The sequence below is a fragment of the Kogia breviceps genome, chromosome 8, assembly GCF_026419965.1.
Source record: "Kogia breviceps isolate mKogBre1 chromosome 8, mKogBre1 haplotype 1, whole genome shotgun sequence".
In the NCBI taxonomy this organism is placed as follows: Eukaryota; Metazoa; Chordata; class Mammalia; order Artiodactyla; family Physeteridae; genus Kogia; species Kogia breviceps.
In genome coordinates this window covers 7,311,691-7,332,545 of record NC_081317.1, presented here as the reverse complement: position 1 = coordinate 7,332,545, position 20,855 = coordinate 7,311,691, and the positions used below count along the sequence as shown (strand labels likewise).

General features: G+C 50.2%; 2 protein-coding genes across 14 annotated transcripts in view; both read left to right on the top strand.

The window, feature by feature from the left end:
* ODF2 (outer dense fiber of sperm tails 2) overlaps positions 1 to 16,747 on the top strand; it is a 30,793-nt gene extending 14,046 nt beyond the window's left edge. For all 12 annotated transcript variants that reach the window (XM_067040602.1, XM_059072561.2, XM_067040606.1 and 9 more), the window contains 13 exons: positions 2,983 to 3,054; positions 4,128 to 4,199; positions 4,321 to 4,437; positions 5,092 to 5,277; positions 5,791 to 5,900; positions 7,626 to 7,761; positions 10,344 to 10,454; positions 10,600 to 10,704; positions 11,517 to 11,675; positions 13,017 to 13,117; positions 14,603 to 14,765; positions 15,189 to 15,314; positions 15,763 to 16,747. In XM_067040602.1, coding sequence (XP_066896703.1) covers positions 2,983 to 3,054; positions 4,128 to 4,199; positions 4,321 to 4,437; positions 5,092 to 5,277; positions 5,791 to 5,900; positions 7,626 to 7,761; positions 10,344 to 10,454; positions 10,600 to 10,704; positions 11,517 to 11,675; positions 13,017 to 13,117; positions 14,603 to 14,765; positions 15,189 to 15,314; positions 15,763 to 15,951 — 1,647 coding nt within the window. In that variant the 3' untranslated portion in view covers positions 15,952 to 16,747. The remainder of the gene's footprint in view (positions 1 to 2,982; positions 3,055 to 4,127; positions 4,200 to 4,320; positions 4,438 to 5,091; positions 5,278 to 5,790; positions 5,901 to 7,625; positions 7,762 to 10,343; positions 10,455 to 10,599; positions 10,705 to 11,516; positions 11,676 to 13,016; positions 13,118 to 14,602; positions 14,766 to 15,188; positions 15,315 to 15,762) is intronic.
* A 1,759-nt stretch (positions 16,748 to 18,506) lies between these two features.
* Positions 18,507 to 20,855, top strand: part of GLE1 (GLE1 RNA export mediator) — a 41,698-nt gene continuing 39,349 nt past the window's right edge. Inside the window, exons 1-2 of one of the 2 annotated variants that reach the window (XM_059072588.2) lie at positions 18,507 to 18,525; positions 18,699 to 18,825. In XM_059072588.2, the coding sequence (XP_058928571.1) occupies positions 18,727 to 18,825 (99 nt within the window). In that variant the 5' untranslated portion in view covers positions 18,507 to 18,525; positions 18,699 to 18,726. Of the gene's footprint in view, positions 18,526 to 18,646; positions 18,826 to 20,855 lie in introns of those variants that run through there. The other variant, XR_010841843.1, reaches the window with a different exon arrangement.

Genomic DNA, 20,855 nt, shown 5'->3' with positions numbered 1-20,855 from the left:
AAGATCCCACAAGCCTCGAGACGCAGCCAAAAAAAAAAAAAAAATGCCCGTCCTGATGAGATGATATTTTTTTCAGTTTAACTTTTTTTTAAAAAACAGTGTCAACTTCCTTTGTTTTTAGTTTAAAAATTAATATTTAAAATAAGTAATAGTGTACCCACTATCCAGCTTTCCAAACAAAACCTTGTCCACATGGTTGAATCCCTGTTGGTGTCTCCTTTGGCAATAACCTCATCTCCTGCCCATCAGAGGGAAACTTTGTCTGGAATCTGAGAGTTTTTCTCTTATATATGTATCCCTAAGCAACATATAGTATTGTTTAGCCTGTTTTCAAACTTTACATAAATGATATCGTTCCATATGTTTTCTTCTGAGTTTGCTCTTTTCAGTCAGTGTTTTTATGAGATCCGTCCATTTTTTATCCTTGAAGCCTAAGGTAGTTCATTTTCACTGCTCTATTCCATTTTATGACAAAACCACAACTTATTTACCCACTCTTCTGTTGATGGAGATAATTTTTGGTTGTTTGCTCTTACAAGTGTTATTTTGCACATTCGTCTGTACTATCCTGGTGTACTTGAGGGTTTCCAGAGTATATTTCTATGAATGTTACTAGTTATAGCTAAATTATTCTCTTAGAATAGTTTTATCTGTTTCATTTCCAGCTCAGTGTTCATGGGTGGGTGATTTTTACCTCTCTGGGCTTCAGTTTTCCCACCTGTAAAATGGGAATAGCATCTTCCATGTGGGGTTGTGAGGGACTTAGAGGTGATGCGTGGATGCGGACTGCGTGCTCCTGGCATGCAGTGGGTACTTGGTAAATGGTGGCTGTCGCTGCTGTTTGTCCTGGGACTGGGGACGGTGGTGGGGGGAGCTTCAGAAAATGTCTTCCTACCAGTTTTTTTCCCTTTTCGCCTTCTTAGCTCCTACAATCCCGGAATCCCAGAATCTCCAGTTGGAGGTGAAGGGTCAGCTAATTTAAACTTCCGCTGCAGCAGGCGTTCTAGGTTCTGTACAGCCTCTTGCCTCCTCCCGCCCATGTGGCCCTCAGGACCACAGCCCTGCTGCGGTGCTTACTGGGGAGCGCTCAGTGTGCTGGGGGAATGCTCTGGCTCCGGACTCCTTTGACTTAGCGCCCAGCCCTGCCATTTCTGGCTGTGTGATCTTAGGCAGCTCACCTCACTTCTCCCAGCCTGATCTCCTCGTCTGTGAAGTGGGGGTGGTGACAGTGCCTGGCTCCTTAGAGCGGGGGATTTGGTGAGATGGTGTGTTAGTTTGTGTAGAGTCCCCCGGAGGCTCAGAGGGCATGGCCTCTCGGGGCAGTGAGAATAGCTTCAGGCTCTGGGTCCCTGGCCTAGGTTTTCGTCCTATGTTCTTTGCCTCCTCTTGTTGCTAGAGAACCCATAATGCTATCTTCCCTCAGTTCCTAGGTCCCTGGGAAACTTTGGGACCAGGGATCCCTTTTCTCCTAGCCTGTGAAGGTGACCTGTGGGACTGAAAGGGAAAGGGGGGTGAGACTTCTTCTAGGGACACTTTGTTTAGGTGACTGGGAAGAAGAGAGACGGTTCAAAGACACAGCCCTGTGCGAGAGCGGGCAAAGGTGTGAGCGGGCAGCCCGGGGAGGAGGAAGCTTAAATGGCTAATAAGCATATGCATAAATAGGGAAATGCAAACTAAAACAGCAGGATTCACGCCGGCAGGACTGGCAACAGGCAGAGGCTGGCTACTGCCCGGCGTTCTCACGTCCTGCTTGTGGCCGTGTGCGTCAGCGCAGGCATTTTGCAGGGCGTGTCACCTGCCGCAAACCACAGATCTTCGGGCGCAGCCATTCTTACTCTTTGTATCAATCCTGGAGAGACACTTAGTACGTGCCCAACACGTCCACTGCTGCATTGTTTACAGCTGCAAAGCCTGGGAACCACCTCATTGCCCCAAGGTTACGGGGAGAAGTTAAAAAAGGCCACGGCACATTAGAGACAGAAAGCGGATTAGGGGTTGGGGGTTTCCCTGGCGGTCCGGTGGTTAGGACTCAGCGCTTTCACTGCTGGAGCCTGGGTTCAATCCCTGGTCCGGGAACTAAGATCCTGCAAGCCATGTGGTGCGCCCGCCCCCTACAAAAGAAAGCAGATTAGGGGTTTGGGGGCAGCTTGGGGAGGGGAAAATGGAGACTGACTGCTTGGCAGGTGCAGGTTTCCTTTTAGGGTGATGAAAAACTTATGGAACTAGATGGTAATGATGGTTACACAATATTGGAAATGTACCATATGCCACTGAATTTTACACTTAAAATGGCAAAGTTTGTTATATTTTACCACAATTAAAAAAATCATAATGTAATATACCACAAACCATAGAATTATGCATTTCAAATTGGTGACTTGTATCTGAATTTATATCTCAATAAAACCGTTGTTAAAAAATCCAGTTGTGGGCTTCCCCGGTGGCTCAGTGGTTGAGAGTCCGCCTGCCGATGCAGGGGATGCGGGTTCGTGCCCCGGTCCGGGAAGATCCCACGTGCCACGGAGCGGCTGGCCCGTGAGCCATGGCCGCTGGGCCTGTGCGTCCGGAGCCTGTGCCCTGCAACAGGAGAGGCCACAACAGTGAGAGGCCCGTGTACCGCAAAAAAAAAAAAATCCAGTTGTGACACAAAAATACAGTATGATATCATTTTGGTAAAATTACACATTAATCCCTTCCCACCCCTCATCCCCCAAAAGATACTTCTGTAGGTGTAGCTACGTATAAATGCATAGAGAAAGGATGGGCAGGACAGTCCAAACTCATAACAGCAGGGCTGGGTTTGGAGGTGGGGATGAGGGAGACTTTAGCTTTATCGGTTTTCATTAAATATTTTATAGTGAGAATATAATTTACTACTTCTATCATTAGAAATGTAATTTTTGGAAAAGGAACAGGACCTAGAGGATGTAGACATCTCAGTTTATTGCTTAATGAGTTGGCCTTCCCTGCCTTCCCTTGAAGGATTCCGAAAAGTTGATGGAGCAACAAGGAGCATTGTTGAAACGGCTGGCAGAGGCGGACTCCGAGAAAGCGGTAACACACAGTTCCCCCTGCCTGCTCCAGGGGGTATAGGCGACGGCGCAGAGGGGCTGAGTGGCGGCAGGAGGGCTGGAGCCCCGCTCTGACTTTTCTTTGGGTCTTAGTTTCATGATCTGTGAAATCATGAAACACATATCCCCGTCCCTCCTGCCCCACCGGGCTTGTCTAGTCAATCACTCGGGAACTTGAACCCCTAAGCTGGACATCAGCATGAGGGATGGTGATGACGGTGATGGATTTGTAAATCATCCGAGTCTGTGCCCTGAATTTCCTGATTTGTATTACGGTTCAGACTTGTTGACTCAACAATTCCAATTCTCCCAAGGAATCTCTCCCAAGGCAGCATGTTCCAAAGTCTGTTCCATAGAACCCTGAGTTCCTCAAGGTGTTAATGGGTACAAGAAACAAAAGGAGGGGTTGATCCATAGCCAAATAAATTTGGGGAACTACTGCCCAGCCAGAATGACAAGTTAAACCAGCTGCTTAACTTCAATAACTTTTGGAGCCTTTGATGTATTAATGCCTGTTGGGAGTCTCCAAGAGAAAGAAAGAAAGAGAGACCATGGTTCCCGAGGTTTCGCCCTTGGCCCTCGGTTCCTGGCCGAACAGTGCTGTAGGGGATTCAACGGTCATGGCGATAATGCCTAAACCTGCGTTCGCAGCTCGAGAGCCCTATCAAATTATGATACATCCGTAAATTGAAATGTTAAAGTGCTTTTTCAAAAGATATAGAAGCTTTAATCACACTATGGTAAATGTGGTAATAGAGCAAAATAGGTATCTGACTTTTTAATGTGTGCTAACAATGGTTATCTCTGGGTGGGGGATTATGGGGCTTCCTTAGTGTTTTGTGTGTCTGTGTCTCAGTGTGTCCCACAACTAATATTATTTTAAATTTGTTGTAAAAAATTGTGATACAGATGTTAGGTGCTTCCTGCTAGGGTCTCTGTGACATGGGCCGATGTATTTGGGACTTGAGCCCAGGCACTCACAGGAGTGTTTGTCCTCGCTGGGTGGGGCCCCCTCACCCTTCGCAGGGAGCTCATGACAGTGTGTGTCCTCTCCAGCGCCTGCTATTACTGCTGCAAGACAAAGACAAGGAGGTGGAAGAGCTCCTCCAGGAAATACAATGTGAGAAGGTACCGTCCCCAAGAGTTGCTCCTCGAAATGGGCCAGCAGGGCCTAGTGGGTAGAGTGTGCTCCGGGATTGGAGAGCTGGGTTCCAACCCCGGCTCTACCACTTTCTCCGTCTCTCCAAAGGCTCAAGCGAAGACAGCATCTGAGCTTTCGAAGTCCATGGAGACCATGCGTGGGCATCTGCAGGCACAGCTTCGGTGCAAAGAGGCAGAGAACAGTCGCCTGTGCATGCAGATCAAGGTACCTGCCAGCCCCACAGGTGGGGAAGGGAGGGGGCGGGGCCCGGCAGTCAGAGGGTAGTGGCCTGGCCAAGGCTCTCACGCTCAGGAAGGCTTTGCCCTAAAGGTTTATGGGGCCGCTGTTGCCAAAGCACTCTGAGCCAGTGGCCAGAGCAGTGAACCCTGAGGGTCTTGGGTGCCCTTCTCAGCAGTGACCAATTGGGTGCCATGCCCCTGAGCCAATCACTTAATCCCTTAGGCCTTCAGTTCTCATAACTACCCATGGGGTAGGGGGTGGGCTCAAATGCAGCTTGCATCTTTGAGCCAGGGACCTTCTGAGGTCACAGCTCTGCTGAGTGACTGAGGAGTATCTCTGACTGACCACTATGCTGAGTTCAAGGAAGGATTCCAGAAGAGCTCTATCTTAACACTGAGACCCCAGTGGGTTCAGTAATGGGAGGGATGCTATGGAGAGCTGGGAAGGGCCTTCATCTCTGCTCTGCACTGGGGGAGCTTTAAGCCTCCACACAGTTGACCTGATTTCTCTCTCCCTCATTCCTTCTTTTTGCTCGTCCCATCTCACCCCTACTTGCCCGGCCTCCCTTGTCTCTCTCCTCCGTCTCTCCCTCATCCTCGACCCTCTCCCCGCACCCGCTCCCGGGCCGTCCTCTCCCAGAACCTGGAGCGCAGCGGAAACCAGCATAAGGCGGAAGTGGAGGCCATCATGGAGCAGCTGAAGGAACTGAAGCAGAAGGGAGAACGAGACAAAGAGTCCTTGAAGAGGGCCATCCGAGCCCAGAAAGAGCGAGCGGAGAAGAGTGAGGAGTACGCGGAGCAGCTGCACGCGCAGCTCGCTGACAAGGTAGCAGGCCTTCCCGGGAAGGGCTGCCCGGCGGGGAAGGCTCGGGGGTGGCGCGGCCGCCGGCGGATGGCTGCTTTGAGCAGGCACGGGTGAAAGGCTGGGCGGGCGAACGCAGAGGAAGATGGCAGTGGAAAGCTTGGGTGAATGAGCTGGGGGGACGGCTGGCTGCTGGGTGGAGGGAGAGGCGGGGGGGCGGTAAATGGGTAAAAGGATGACGATGGGGGTGGGCAGCTGGCTGGAGACAAGTGGAGGGTTTGTGGGACATTTTAACCACATCCATATTGTGGGTGGGAATGACGGTTAAGTAAGGACGGATTTGCAGTCAGGGTGCGTGGGATGCTGGAAACTGAAAAGCAACAGCTGGGCTCCCGCTTCACTCTCAGTGCTTCTAGGAAGGAATTGCAGGAGTGAGGTTGAAATTATCAGGGTGAGGGGTGACCTGGGGTGACTCCCAGCTCGCTTGGCTTCAGCGGTGACACTAGGCTGATGGGCCCTTCTGTCCCATGTTCCCAGGATCTTTACGTTGCTGAAGCTTTATCCACTCTGGAATCATGGAGGAGCCGCTACAACCAAGTTGTGAAAGACAAGGGGGACCTCGAGCTGGAAATTATTGTCCTGAACGAGTACGTCTGTGTTAGGAGAGGGCGTCTGGGCCGATGGGAGGAGGGGGGTGTGCCAGTGCACGGCGCCAGGCAACCCGCAACAGCTCACGTCGCTCACACGGCTGCCATCTGATCTCCTCTGGTCAGGGGCTGCATTGGACTGAGCTGTGGGCGGCCCTGGGGTGGGCCTTCTGGTTGGACCCTGGGTCCTGGCTCCAGCCCCCGCCCCGGCAGGCACTATGCAGGGGCCTTCTCTGCTCACACGTGGGCTTGAGCTGGGCCCCAGTCTGCAAGGCGTGGGAAGTGGGCCCAGGCACGCGGGTATCCTCCTTCCTGTCCTTGGGGCTCGGGGCAGCTGGCAATCCCTCTGTCTTCTCTCAGTCGTTTTGTCCACCAGTCAGTAGGTCAGAGGTATGGCCTGGGAGTAGGGGGCAAAAGTGGCCTCAAGTTGAAGGTGACTGAACTCATACCTTTCTTGCCACTGGTGAACTGTCCACAGTGACCATTCTCAGAGTCAGCTATAGTCATGTGATCATTCATTTAAAGATACTTATCGAGCATCTACTATATAACAGGCTATGTGTTGGCCTTGAGGGTTACAGCAGTAAAAAAAAACAAATGCATAGGGCTTCCCCGGTGGCACAGTGGTTAAGAATCCGCCTGCCAATGCAGGGGACACGGGTTCGAGCCCTGGTCCGGGAAGATCCCACATGCCGCGGAGCAACTAAGCCCGTGCGCCACAACTACTGAGCCCGCGCTCTGGAGCCCGCGAGGCACAGCTATTGAGCCCATGTGCCGCAATTACTGATGCCGTCTCGCCTAGAGCCCGTGCTCCGCAACAAGAGAAGCCACCGCAGTGAGAAGCCCGCGCACCGCAACGACGAGTAGGCCCCGCTCACCGCTACTAGAGAAAGCCCGTGAGCAGCAATGAAGACCCAATGCAGCCAAAAATAAATAAATGAAATAAATAAATTTTAAAAATTAAAAATTAAAAAATAAAGTTGCGTAGGAGTTTGCCGGTACAAGGCGTTTGCTTGGGCCTAGTCAGTACTCACTAAATATTTGCTGAGTGGTGAACCGTAATTTATCAATACCGAAAACACACACTGTGCAAAGGTTCTGCAGTATCAGGTGGGTCTACAGTCAAGAGCGCCAGTGCTCCTCTCCTCAGTCTCTAGTCTTGGATTATAGTGTAGCCCTGCCGAGGGCCTGCGGGCAGGGGAAGGGAGCAAGGGAAGCTTGTGCCTCGTTATTATTGCTCATGGCACCTGCCCTCGCCTGGGGGAGACAGAACCCCAGTGGAATATGTGTCTGAGGGAGACAGGTGCCTGGGGTTATCCCCGACCGCTGGGCCTGCGAGTTCTGTCCTAACTTCAGTTCCTAATGGGTTAAGAGACCCAGGGGGTGCCGTGGGGAGCTGGGGAGGGACAGCGTCTCTGGCTCCTGTCTTCAGGGAGTGTCTCGGCCCCAACGGGAGGATCAGAACAGAGAAGGCTTCCCGGAGGGGGCGGCATGGGAGACACATCTTAAAAGGCTGTTAGTACGAAGTGGGATACCTGGGAGTGCCACCGGCGGCAGTGGCAGGGCAGCTGCCCCTCGGGGTGGAGACTGCGGAGCAGGCAGGGCGCCAAGAAGAGAGACATGGGTGACCTGGGTAGGAACACTTGGCCCTACTCCACACCAAGTCCCGGGCTGCTCACAACCTGTGGCACTGATTCTGTCTGCTTTCACTTTGTGACCTTCCAGCCGGGTGACAGATCTTGTAAACCAACAACAAACCTTGGAGGAGAAGATGCGGGAAGACCGGGACAGCCTCGTGGAGAGACTACACCGGCAGACTGCCGAGTATTCCGCATTCAAGCTAGAGAACGAGAGGCTGAAGGTCGGTAGTGAGAGCCGGGACCAGGACGGTTGGGCGGAGAGCAGGGGCTGGTGGTACTCCTGCTTGGGCCCTATGGCTGACCACCGGGGCCTTCAGAGGGCCTGGAGGTAGCAGCGTGATAAGAGGGCCTGTTCTGGAGTCGGAAAGACCCGGATTCAAGTCCTGACTCTGCCTCTTAGAGCTGCAGGCCCTGAACGGGACGTCTCCTCCTGTGTTGCCGCAGTTTCCTCGGCGGGAGGAAATGAGGTCTTGTGAGAGGGCGGTGATGCACGTGAAGTGCTTAGCGTGACAGTCAGCCCGTGCACGCGAGATGGACCTGACTTTGAGGTTGCCATTGACTCTCCTGGGGCACTGCTGGGCCCCTTCACAGGCGCTAATTCTCACTTTAGCCTCCCAGTAGTGTAATTACGATCTCTACTTTACAGAATAAGGAAACTGAAGCTTAGAGAGAGTTTAAGTTTCTTGCAAAGATTTTTGCCCTTGGAAGCACTGGAGTTGGGATTGAAACCTCAGTCTGCCCCTGGGGCTCTAACCCCTAGCTCTTAACCACTCCCTCGACACCCTCCCAGCACACCGAGGGCAAGAGAGAGCCGAAAAGAGGTAGATGTTGCAGAGCCAGGTTTGATCTTGGTTTTTAGTTGATCTGGGCAGTAACATCTAGATCTATTTATTTATTACTGATTTTTGTTACGTAAAATTGACTTTAAGGAAGTATAATACGGAAAGGTACACAAAATGAGCATAACTTTGTCCATCAGTCACCCCGATTGAACCTTAAAGCCAGCACTCCGGTGACCTTGCCTAGTGACAGACAGCCCCTGCCAAGGGCACGGTTACTCTGACTTCTGTCACCGCGGATTAGTTTGCCTGGTTTTGAACTTTGTGCCTGGCCCTGATGGCTTTCGCTCAGCATTACGTGTGTGGAAGTTAGCCGTGTCACGCGTGGCAGTTCCTCCCCCGCAGTGCAGTGCAATGTATGAATGTACCACGATGTGTTTATCCACCGTCGGGGGACATTTGGGCTGTAGAACATCTTTGTACCTCTTTTGGCGCACATATTTGGTGTATCTTTACAGTTTCTATACCTTGGAGTATAATAGAGATTCCAGGTCATCGGGTGGTGTACACAAATTCAGCTTTGCTAGATGTCACCAAATAGTAGAGCAGTGGTACAGGTTTCCACTCCCATCAGGGGTATGTGCGACAACACTAGGTGTTGTCCGTCTTCTTCATTTTAGCCGCTCTGGTGGGAGTAGAGTAGCATCTCATTTGTTGTAGTGCAATTGTTGGATAAATGACAGACAAGCCCCGTGTCTAACAATTAGCTGGGGTATTGGTTGCAGTATGGTATGTCCGTGTGGTGAAACAGTGTGACTGTTCAAAATGATTGTAGAAGTGTGTTTTCCTAGCTGTTATCATTACAAAGATAAAATATGCTCATAGTGAAAGTTGAAAACATCACAGAAACGTTATACATAGAAGTGAAGGCCCCTGTTACCGCAGATGTGTATTTTTCCAGTTTCTTCCCGATACTCACATACACATTCAAACACATGCACATCCATTCACCCAGCCATTATTCTGCAGCTCGCTTTTCTCCTTCAACCATATTCCATGTATATCTTTTTAGATTTTTTTTTTTTTGCTTTATCTCTTTCTTTTAAATGATCGCTTGTTATTTTATTGAGAAACCGTGATTTATTTTGTCCCATCTGCTAAGGTGAGCATTTGGGTTGTAGGAGAACATTCATTGATGAGAGAAGTAGTTCCCAACTTACTTGTTAATTGAAAAAGTTCGTTGCAAGGCAGTAAGTGTATCATCATCCCATTCTTTTTTTTAAAAATTTTTTATTTATTTTTGGCTGCGTTGGGTCTTTGTTGCTGCAGGCGGGCTCCCTCTAGTAGCGGCGAGCGGGGGCTACCCTTCATTGCGGTGGCTTCTCTTGTTGTGGAGCACGGGCTCCAGAGCGCAGGCTCAGTGGTTGTGGCGCACGGGTTTAGTTGCTCCGCGGCACGTGGGACCCTCCCGGACCAGGACTCGAACCCGTGTCCCCTGAACTGGCAGGCGGACTCTTAACCGCTGCGCCACCAGGGAAGCCCCATAATCCCATTCTTATTGGAAAAAATAAAATAGCTACACGGTTATAGCCATATAATAAGGCATCATGATTCATTTTTCTTGGTTTTGTCTCCCTTTTCTTTAGTGATAATGTAGTGCTCTTTTTTTTTTTTTGGCCAAGCCGCAAGGTTTGTGGGATCTTAGTTCCCTAACCAGGGATTGGACCCGGGCCCCCGGCAGTGAAACTGCTGACTCCTAACCACTGAACCGTCAGGGAATTCCCCCATAATATACTGCTTTTGTAATAAGAACAAAAAACACAGGAGTCTCTTATTTGCATCTGTATTCACTTGAGTTGGTCTTATCAGGAATCCTGCCCTGGTGCCTCTCTGAGGAAAACTGCTGGCGTGGGTTGGAGTAGGTGGGGCCTCCCTTTGCTGGCCCCTCGGAGTAGGAGCTGGGGTTGGGATGGCCACCTGCTCCGGAACCTTCCCGCTGGTTACCGACGAGCCATCCCTTCTAGGCTAGCTTCACCCCGATGGAGGAGAAGCTCAACCAGGCGCACATCGAGGTTCAGCAGCTGAAGGCGTCTGTGAAGAACTACGAGGGAATGATTGACAACTATAAGAGTCAGGTAGGCCTCTCCGGTGCCAAGCCTGCCAGGGCGGCGCCTCCCAGCAGGCTGGGATGGAGACTCACCGTAAGGCCTCTCCTGGGAAGGTGTTTTTCACCAGAACTTGGCTCTGCCCAACCTGGCCCGATGCTTTCTTGGTCCCCAGGTGATGAAGACCAGACTGGAGGCTGATGAAGTGGCTGCCCAGCTGGAACGCTGTGACAAAGAGAACAAGATCCTTAAAGATGAGATGAACAAAGAGATTGAAACGGTATTGCTCCCCTTCCTCACCTTCTTCCCCTACCCAGTCCGATGTCTGTCAGTCTGTCCATCTTGTTTGTCATTGGCCCTTTCCGTTGTGGATGACAGAGATTCATGAAGGTTCTTCTTGCTGGGCTGGTCCACTCTACCATGTACGTACTCTCTCCTTCCTCGTCTCGTCTCTTCCTTCTCTCCTGCTAACTCATTATCCCTCTTTCTCATCCTGGTTTCCTTCTTTCTTCACTTTCCTTAAAAAATATTTCCCCTGGTTGGAACATTCAAGTGGATTCAAATACACAGATCTGTCAGGCCTTAGCTGTGCCTGTTTCGTTCTGTGTGGTGTCTTTATTTTGTGCCAACCGAAAGTGTGCCTCCTGTCCCCTTCCCCAAAGAGCCTGATTCTTCTAGAGACGACTTGGCTCTCTAGAAGCAAAGGGGTCATCTTAATAGTAACCTTGGAGATGAACTGAGTCCGGGCTCAGCCATTAACTTGTGGCATAACCTTGGGCAAGTCACTGCCGCTCTCTAGCCCTCAGGCTCCTCGTTAATACAAGGATGGACTAAGACCAGATAGGTCGTAGCTTTCCCTCTGACCTCGAGCATCGTGACTGCCTTCCTAGGGGCTTTGAGGTTAGACTAGACTTGACTCCTGCCTCTGCCAAGGTGTAGCTGAGTGACCAGGGAGGCCGCTCTTCTGCCCGTGGATCTTTCAGGATCCTTTCTGGGGACTGAGGGCGGCCCTGCCCTGAATCCAAAGCACTCTGCCCGGCCTCTTCAGCAGCCGGGCCCTTCCCAACGGTGGGCCCCTCTCTCCCCCTGCAGGCGCGGAGGCAGTTCCAGTCCCAGCTGGCTGACCTGCAGCAGCTGCCTGACATTCTCAAGATCACGGAGGCTAAGCTGGCAGAGTGCCAAGACCAGCTGCAGGGCTATGAGAGGAAGAACATCGACCTCACAGCCATCATATCAGACCTGCGCAGCCGGGTAAGGGACTGGCAAAAGGGTTCCCACGAACTGGCCCGAGCGGGGGCCCGCTTACCAAGATGAGCTGCACGGCCCCCCCAGGGAGGAGCACTTCCTTTTTCCCGGCTGCCGCTTTCTCAGAGGAGTGAGCTATCATCAGTGCTGTGAAATAAAAGTCTGGTGTGCCAAATGCCTTGTGTTTGCACAAAGTGATTGTAGTTACAGGAGCCGCCGCTCGATTGGAGCTGCCGGGCCCTCCTGCTCCCGCCCCTCCCCGAGGCTTCCCAGTGTCCGCCGGCCCCAGCCCTTCACGTTCCGCTGCTGCCCTCAGCCAGGCGCCACCAGCGGACACCAAGCCATAGGTTTTCTTTTTTTCCATCTTTTTCTTGCTTTAGCTGCCTTTCCGTAGTCTTAACAGACCCCCTGCCTGAGCTAGGGGTCCTGAAAGAGGACTTCCTTTCTACCAGAAGCAGTCTGCCTCTGGGTTACTGGAACCAAGCCTACGGTGTCTAAGACATGCTGTGCCTCCCGTCTGCCCCGTGACCTTGGGCAAGACCCTTCCCCTCTCCTAACCTGCTTCCTTGTAGTACCAGTGAAAGTAGCTACCATTGTTTGAGCACGTGCTCAGTGCTCCAGCATTCCCTCACTGAATTCTCCCAGGAACTTTGCAAGGGGTCTTATTCTCCCCATTTTACAGAAAGCAGCGCAGGGCATAGAGGGGAGAAGTCATTGCCTGCGGTCACAGAGCTAATACTTGTCAACAGGGATTGGAACCCAGCCAGCTCTGTCTGGTTCCCAAGCCCAGGTTCTCAGCACTCTTAAGTCACCAGGCTTCTCCTGAACCCGAGCATTCTCAGGGCCTTTCAGGCCCAGACGTCTGAGGCTTCTGCAGAAAGCAGCCTTCTGGATAACTTCTCAAACTTGCCAGCCTGAAAGACTCAGTAGATTTCCTGTGGCCTTGCCTGCATTTGTCCCCAGTTAAGAAGAATGAACTCAGCGGTTCCAACAACATCCTCGGTAAAGCTCCGTGGTGTGTCATGTGGGCCAGTGAGGCCTGCCGTCTGCTTCTGCCTTCTCACGTCTGCCCAGACCCCACTGACCGGCCTCTCCTGAGCAAGGAAGTGTCGTCGTGGCTCTTCAGGATCGAAGCTGGCTTCTCTCGGCGCAGGAACGCCTTCAGTCTCGGGCGTCGGGCCTAACCTGTCCCCGCTCTCCCCTCTCCTCCAGGCTGTGCGTTGAGACTCAGATGCCCGCTGAGGGCAGTGTGCCTCTCTCCTGGCTGCGGAGGACAGGTCACAGGGAGAAGGGAGGGATGTACCGGGAAGTTCTTTCGTAAACCAGTCTGTGTTCCTGTCCTTTTAGATCGAGCATCAGGGGGACAAGCTGGAGATGGCGAGAGAGAAACATCAGGCTTCCCAGAAGGAAAATAAACAGCTGAGTCTGAAGGTGGATGAACTGGAGAGGTTAGAGGCACTTGGTCCCATCTCTGTCCTCTTCCTAGGACCTGAGACTTTCAGCCACTTAGCTGCTTTGGGCTTAGTGTGCAGAAGTGTTTGAGGGACTCAAGGCCCTGGAAGGTACTAGGCAGACCTCAGAGGAAAAGCTGCTTCCATTGCAGTGGTAGGCGTTGTGGGAGAGAGGAAGGTGGTCTCCGGCCAGGGGGGACGCTCCATAGCAGTGTGATCGAGGTCAGACCATCCATAGGCATCACCTATCAGAAAGGCACGCTTCGTCCAAGCAAACCGGCAGGGCCAGGATGCCGTGGTGGGGGCCTCCCCCCATTCTGCTCTTTGTTCCCGATCATCCTTCCCAAGACCTTTCTGATCTGTTCTTCCCTGTTCCTCATGGACTGTTGGAAGCAGTCGGGTAAAGAGGACACGTTTTGGAATCAGGAGCTCTGGCCCTTGGTCCCAACTTGGCCACTTAACCTGCATTGTGATCTTGAGCAAGCCATTTCACCCTTTGAACCTCTGCTTACTCATCTTGAGAAAGGGACCAAGGTAGGGATAACAGTCCAGCTCATGGGATTATTGTGAGTCCTCCATGAGATAATCCTCAAAGGGCTTAGCACATCACCCGGCATGCAAAGATGTGCCATATAGGTCAGTATATACAAGTTGATATTTTAGATGTCAGGAAACTGAGCTCAGGGAGAGGTTAAGTGACTTGCCCAAGGTCACATAGCTGGTACTTGGCAAAGCTGCCACTTAGACTGTCTTCCTCCAGGGCTTTTAGCATCTGTAAAATGTGGGCTGGAGCCTCAGTTTTCAGAGGTGAAAGGCTTGGGGTCCCAGGAGGCTGTAACTGGCCCAGGTGTCTCACACAGCCTGCTAGCAGGGACTTAAAGCAGGTGGTCTCCCCTGGGCTCCCACCTCTACTCTGCTAGCCTCGAAGATGTAGCTGGATTCAGCAGGACTTGCAGAGCTCCTTAAATTGGAAGGTGCTCTGGGAGTGCAGCGGGGACCATGTGGACACACGGGATGGTCAGTGCTGCCCCACGGCCGGTCATGTATGATGTTGAGTGGTGCAGCTGAAGTCCCTTTGCTGAGGGAGGCAACAGTGACCAGAAGAAGTTGGGCGCGTGGGTTTCGGTGACAGACGTGCTAGCCGTGCTGGCCTCAGCCCATGACTTCATCTGTCTTCGGCTCAGTTTCTTCATCTGTAAAGTGGTAATCGTGATGGAACCCACCTGCCTGAGCCGCAAGTTGCCGTATTACACGTGATGACATACAGACTTAGCACAGCCGCGGTCAGTCTGTGCTTCTCCCACTCTTCGTACAGCTCCTTGCTGCCTTGCTCCTCAGCAGATTTCTTTGGTTTATTCCTGTTGTTCCCTGGAGATTCTTGGTGTGATGAGACCCCCAGCCCGAGGTGGCTGGCAGCCCCCGGCTGTGTGGAACAGGACAGGTGGGGGGACGAGCAGAATCTGATTGAATGCTTTCACCTAGGAAACTGGAGGCGACCAGTGCCCAGAATATCGAGTTCCTACAGGTGATTGCCAAGAGGGAAGAGGCAATCCACCAGTCCCAGCTGCGACTAGAGGAGAAAACCCGGGAATGTGGGAGCCTGGCGAGGCAGTTGGAGAGCGCCATTGAGGATGCCAGGAGGCAGGTCAGTCTCAATTCTATTACTAACCTGTCTCCGTGTCTTTGGACAAATCGCCTAACCTCTCTGAGCCTATCTCTCCATCTGAGAAATGGGCATATAGAAGTAGTACCTGCCTCATGAAATCATCATAAGGATCAAGTGAGCAATTATTGTAAAGGACTTGGCACTTTATTCACAACTGCTCCTTTGATTGCTGCCTGAGTGGGCCTCAGACAGGTGTACCACGTCTTAGGTGATGACTCATGGAGCGTTGGCAAAGGGCAGGTAAAGCGGGGTTGCAGAAGTTGTCCCCATAGTTTGCTCCTGCCCTGAGGCTCCAGAGAATTGTCCACAGGGAGACCAGTTAGTGGGAGCGGCCCAGCCTTCTCTCTACCAGGTGTTCCCCATGCCAGGTAAGCCAGCCCCACCTCTGTGCCTTTCGGGCAGGTGGAACAAACCAAGGAGCATGCAGCCTCCAAGGAGCGAGCAGCCCAGAACAAGATCCTGGACCTTGAGACCCAGCTGAGCAGGACCAAGACTGAACTCAGCCAGCTCCGGCGGAGCCGGGACGATGTGAGTCGGGCTGGGGCTGGGACGATAGGGTAGGAGCAGACAAGAAGGGAGTGGGTTGAGACCTGAGCTTCCTAGCGCCTGCAGGGCAAGATGTTTTGTTGTTTTTATGAATATGACATGGTTTTATTTTTTTCGCATCACTTTCCCATCCCTTCCGGGTATCCCAGGCCAGCCCCCTTTTTCATTAACAGTTTTGTTAAGACAGCATTTACTGTAAAATTCCCTCATTCAAATTGCACAATTCAGTGGTTTTGAGTATATTCAGTGTTGTGCCATTATCACCACAATCCAGGTTGAGAATATTTTCAGAAAGAAAATTACCTGTTAGCAGCCGCTCCCATTCCCCTGCCCTCAGCCCCTGGCAACCACTAATAAGGTCTCTGTCGCTATGGGTTTGTCTGTTCTGGATGTCGCCCACACTTGGCCCCGGCCCCGTTCCTCCTCTTAGGCTGACCGCCGCTACCAGAGCCGCCTGCAAGACCTGAAAGACCGCCTGGAGCAGTCGGAGAGCACCAACCGCAGCATGCAGAACTACGTCCAGTTCCTCAAGTCCTCCTACGCCAACGTGTTCGGGGATGGTCCCTACGTGTCCTACCTAACGAGCTCTCCCATCCGCTCCCGGTCTCCTCCTGCCTAAGGCGGCCACTCGGGCTAGGAGCTCGGATGGATCCGTGGGAACTGAGGCGTGGCCAAGCCATACCCGGAAAGCCTGCTGGTTTTCCTCTCTCGTCCTGCGATGAAGTATGTTCAGGATATTGTCTTAGCTACTAGCTCCAGAAAAGTGCCTGAAGCAGCAGGGGATGAAGCAGAACCCACTTAGTTCTCTCCCCTCTGATAGGAAGTTTTTAATTACCCTGACAGGCCTTAAAGTTACTACTATTAGGGTCAGATTTTAACTCAACGTGACTTTGCTCATTCCTCTCCCAAGAGAATGTTTGGACTGGACTTCCCCTCCAGTTCCCTTACAGCTCTCTTCCTTTTAGGACTCTCTCTTGGGTTTTCCCTGACCTGAACCAGCAGGAGCTGTTCGCTAGAGGTCCTCACCACTCCTCGTGTTCACTTGCTGTTTTCCTTATTTCATGGGTACGGTGTTTTCCCCAAGGTGCTCCCGTGCTCCCCTCCCAAGCCCAGTGGAACCCTCTCATGGCCAAGTTTCCTCAAGGCCACTTGCCCTCACGCACTTGCCAATAGACGCTCGAGGGCTTATGTCCAGTTCGCCTTGTAAAAGTACAATCCCAATCTCATTGATTTTTCTCTTTGCCAGGTTTGTATCTGTGGAATGCATTTATTCTTGAAACGTGTATTGTTTTACAAAAAGCTTTTATAATCAGTATTTAAGGCTCCATCGGATGATTTCCTTTACCCACCCCAGCCCTCTTCTAAAAATGATTCAGCAAAACGCTGCAGGAGAGCCAGTAAACGTTTTTAAAGGACTTGGTGCATAAGACTCCTCATTTCATTCTGGCCAGGTTGGCTCCTTCTCCTCTGTGTGCTTTCACTTACAATCCCATGAAAGGCCTGGAGGAGACACACTGAAAGGCACTGCTCAGTGTGTGAGGGCAGACTCCTTTACTGTTAGGAGGAAGATGGGATGTGTATGTATTGCTATTTTTTTTTAATGTTAATTGCTTTCTGAGTGATAAGGTTATGGGCTATTTTTGTTCTCTTCACATTTTCCTGTATTTAAAAGAAAAAGAAATTCTTCAGAGAGAAGAGAACAAATTTGGTGTACTATGCTGGTACTGACCTCTGGGTGATCCAGCCTGGTCCTCTCTCAGCCACTCTAACCCAAGTGCAAGAGTTCCCGTATGTCCTCAAAAGCAATGGCTCCCACCCAGGCATCTGGATTCCACTACCAGAACCGCCCCCGTCCCCCATCTCCCCGTTTTGGAGACATGCGTAGTTTCCAGCTTTTAATGTTTTGAGGTTTTTTGTTTGTTTTGTTTTTAATTTTATTTCCAGCTTTTAATTTTGCCAAGGAAGGTCACTGAAATCACTACTACCAGCTACCACTGCCACAAAACCAAGCCTATTTTCACACCCTTAACATAAATGGACTTGAACTTTCATACAATGTATGAAAGCTCTTCCTAAGAAAAGACAGTTGGCAAACTTACACCAACGTGCATACATTTCTGTATATCTCATTATTCTTGTTTTTGTCAAACTAATGAAAACCTCCTCAGTGCAGGGTTCTGCTGTTTCTAATGATGGTGCGGGAAACACCTCTTTTCCGGTCCATTGCTGGGATTCTCCCAAGAACGTTCTATTTTTTCTTCATAAAATGTTGTATTCCAAAAAGTCCAGAGAGTTTGTGGAATGTTTATATTGCTTCAAACTCGAGAGTTTTCCTTTCTGCCTCAGACTGAGATCCCATGAAATGGGCAAAAGGGTCAAAAGTTAAAGGGTCCTAGTTAAAGCTGGCCTCAGGCAATGGTGAACATTTCATTTACTGAGATATAATTCACGTAAAATTCACTCTTTTCAAGTGTATAATTCCGTGGCTTTTCGTATACTCAAAGTTGTGCGACCACCACCTTTATCTAATTCTCCAACATTGTCATCACACCCCAGTGGAACCCATACCATTAGCAGCTGCTCCCCATTCCCCTCCCCCCACCCCCTGGCAACCACTAACAGTCTCTTTGTTTCTCTGGCTTTGTCACTCTGGACATTTCACATAAATCATACCATATTGTGACTGGCTTCTTTCACTCAGCGCGATGTTTTCAAGGTTCATGTCGTAGCGTGTATTTGTACTTTATTTTTATGGCCCAATAATATTACATTGTGTGGATACACCATATTTTATTGACTCATTGGTTGACGAACACATGTGTTTCCATTTTTTGGCCAGTAATTCAATATTCTACCAGTTTTTTGTGGACACATTTCTTTTGCGTATATATTTAGTAGAACTGCTGAGTTCATGGTAACTTTATTTTTGGCCGCAGACAGGCGAGATCTTAATTCCCTAACCAGGGATGGAACCCGCGCCCCCTGCGGTGGAAGCGCAGAGTCTTAACCACTGCCAGGGAAGTCCCTCTTTAACCTTTTGATGAACTGCCAGACTGTCTTCCACAGGAGTTGACCCATTTTAGCGTCCTACTGGCACCGTATGTATGAGGATTCCAATTTCTCCACATGCTCATCAATACCTATTCAGTTTTCTGCAACCTGGAAGGCCGGCCCAGCCTCCTGAAGCGTACAGGTCGGAGGTCCCTGAAGGAGAGCGAGCCTCGGGGTAGGCCCTGTGCGCAGGCGCGCTGGTGGGCGGGCTCCCGTTAGGGGCGGGGTTGAACTGTGCCGCTACGTGTGCGCCCCGGAAGCGGAAGCGAGCACCTGTTTCCGGTCGGCTGATTCGAGGATTTGTTTTGTCCCAAGCCCGTGGAGAACTGTAGCGGGGCAGGCCATGCCTTCCAAGGGCCGCTGCTGGGAGACCCTGCAGGCGCTGCGCAGGTCTGACAAAGGTCGCCTTTGCTACCACCGCGATTGGCTGCTGCGGGGCGAGGTGAGCAGTGGCCCCAAAGAGGGCGGTGGTCCTTCCTGCCCCGCGTCACGGGACTCTTCTCTTCCCTAGCCCTTGGCATGTCCTGCGCCGGGGAACCCGTGCGTTCTTGTAACAGCCCGCGTTTGCTGCTTGACTCCTGTGTGTGCATCACCGTCTCTCGCCTATTCTAGCCTTCCGGGGAGCTCCCCTTCAGAGGTGCTCTTTGAAGTCTTCATTGCTCCCCGCAGCTGGCGTTAGGTGCCTGCGCCCATGTTGTCAAGCAGTCCTGGCCTCTCAGGGTCAGTTAGGTTACTGCGCGTCTCTTGTGTTAGGAGATCCAGATTTAGCGGTGAACGGTTAACAGGACCTAACCTATTGCTGCCAGTGAAATGACCAAATTTTTAGACGACGTTGGACAGACCTGGGGACTTCAGTGGGGGCGTGGTCACTGCATCTAAGATTCGCAAAGCCCTGTACTGGGCCGCGCAGGTCGGGGAATATAGAGACAGTTAAGGTATAGCTCCTCTTCCCGAGTTGCTGGTAATCTGGCTACAGGTATGATGTCTTGTCTCTTCAGACTTAAATGTGAAACACTTTTAAAGCATTTCTGTCTTTATGTCTTTGTCGGTTTTAAAGAATACATACCTTACGTTCTGTAGGATGAATTCCAGCATGAATCTGTATGGTGTAGACTCAGGTTATGCATTCTTGGCAGGAATACCACAGAAATGATGCTGTGTTCTCAGTAAGTCACATCAGTCGCACATAGATGCTTCAGCCCATCGCAACACTGGTGATGCTCACCTTGATCACTTGGTTACAGTGGTAACTTCCAGATATTTCCACGTAAAATTCACTTAGAATTCATCATTTTCCCTTTTGTAACTTCTTAGTATTTTGTTGGGAGGTAGTCCAAGGTTACACCAAAATATTTTTTTCTTATCAAACCTCCACCCTTAGCATTTATTGGTGATTTCTTCCTGAATCAGTCTTTTCTGTGATGTAGACGAATGGTGTTTCTTTATAGCTACCATTCCTACGTTTGTTAGCTGGCTTTCTGCTGTAAGGAAAAGCTTTCTTTTCTCTTCCGTTTAATTCATATCAGAATCCTCATGGGTTCCTTTTGTTTAATTGTTTATATCAGTATCTTCATGGGTTCCTATTTTATTCAGTGAGTCGTGAGCCACTACTTGTAACCTTGTGTGTGTATATTTGCCAGTTTATTTCTTTTGCTCATTTTCCTATTGGGGTTTTGCCAATATTTTATAAGTTCTTTATGTATTAGGGATAATAATATTCCTTTATCTGTGATATATATTGCATCTTTTTTTCTAGTTTGTCAGTTGAAATTGTTTTCTCCGTTGATGATGTTTTTTATGGGTATGGGTTTATTTTTTACATTTGAAACTTTGCTCCTGGAATTTATTTTGGCGTAAAGAAAAAGTAAAAAGTTGTCTCAAATTAAACATCCTTTCATGATAAAAACTCTTCCCAAAGTGAATATAGAGGGAACATATCTCAACATAATAAAAGCTTCTTTTATTATGGGACAAATAAAGCTACTTTTATTGTGGGACAGACCCACAGCCAACACAATACTCAGTGGTGGTGAAAAGCTGAAAGCCTTCCTGCTAAAATCTGGAGCAAGACAAGGATGCCCCCTCTCACCACTCCTATCTAATATAGAATTGGAAGTCCTAGCCACAGCAGTCAGACAAGGGAAATAAATAAAAAGGTATCCAGATTAGAAGGGAAGGGGTAAAATTGTTATTATATGCAGAATACATGGTACTATCTATAGAAAACCCTAAAGACTCCACAGAAAAACTACTAGAACTGATAAATAAATTTAGCAAGGTAGCAGGATATGAGATTAACATACAGAAATCTGTTGCATTTCTTTACACTAACAATGAAATATCAGAAAGGGAAAGTGTAAAAAAAAAAAAACCCTTTTAAAGTCACATTCCCCCCCCCAAAAAAAAAACCCTTAGAAATAAACCTGACCTATGAGGTGAAAGACTTATATTCTGAGAACTGTAAAATACTGA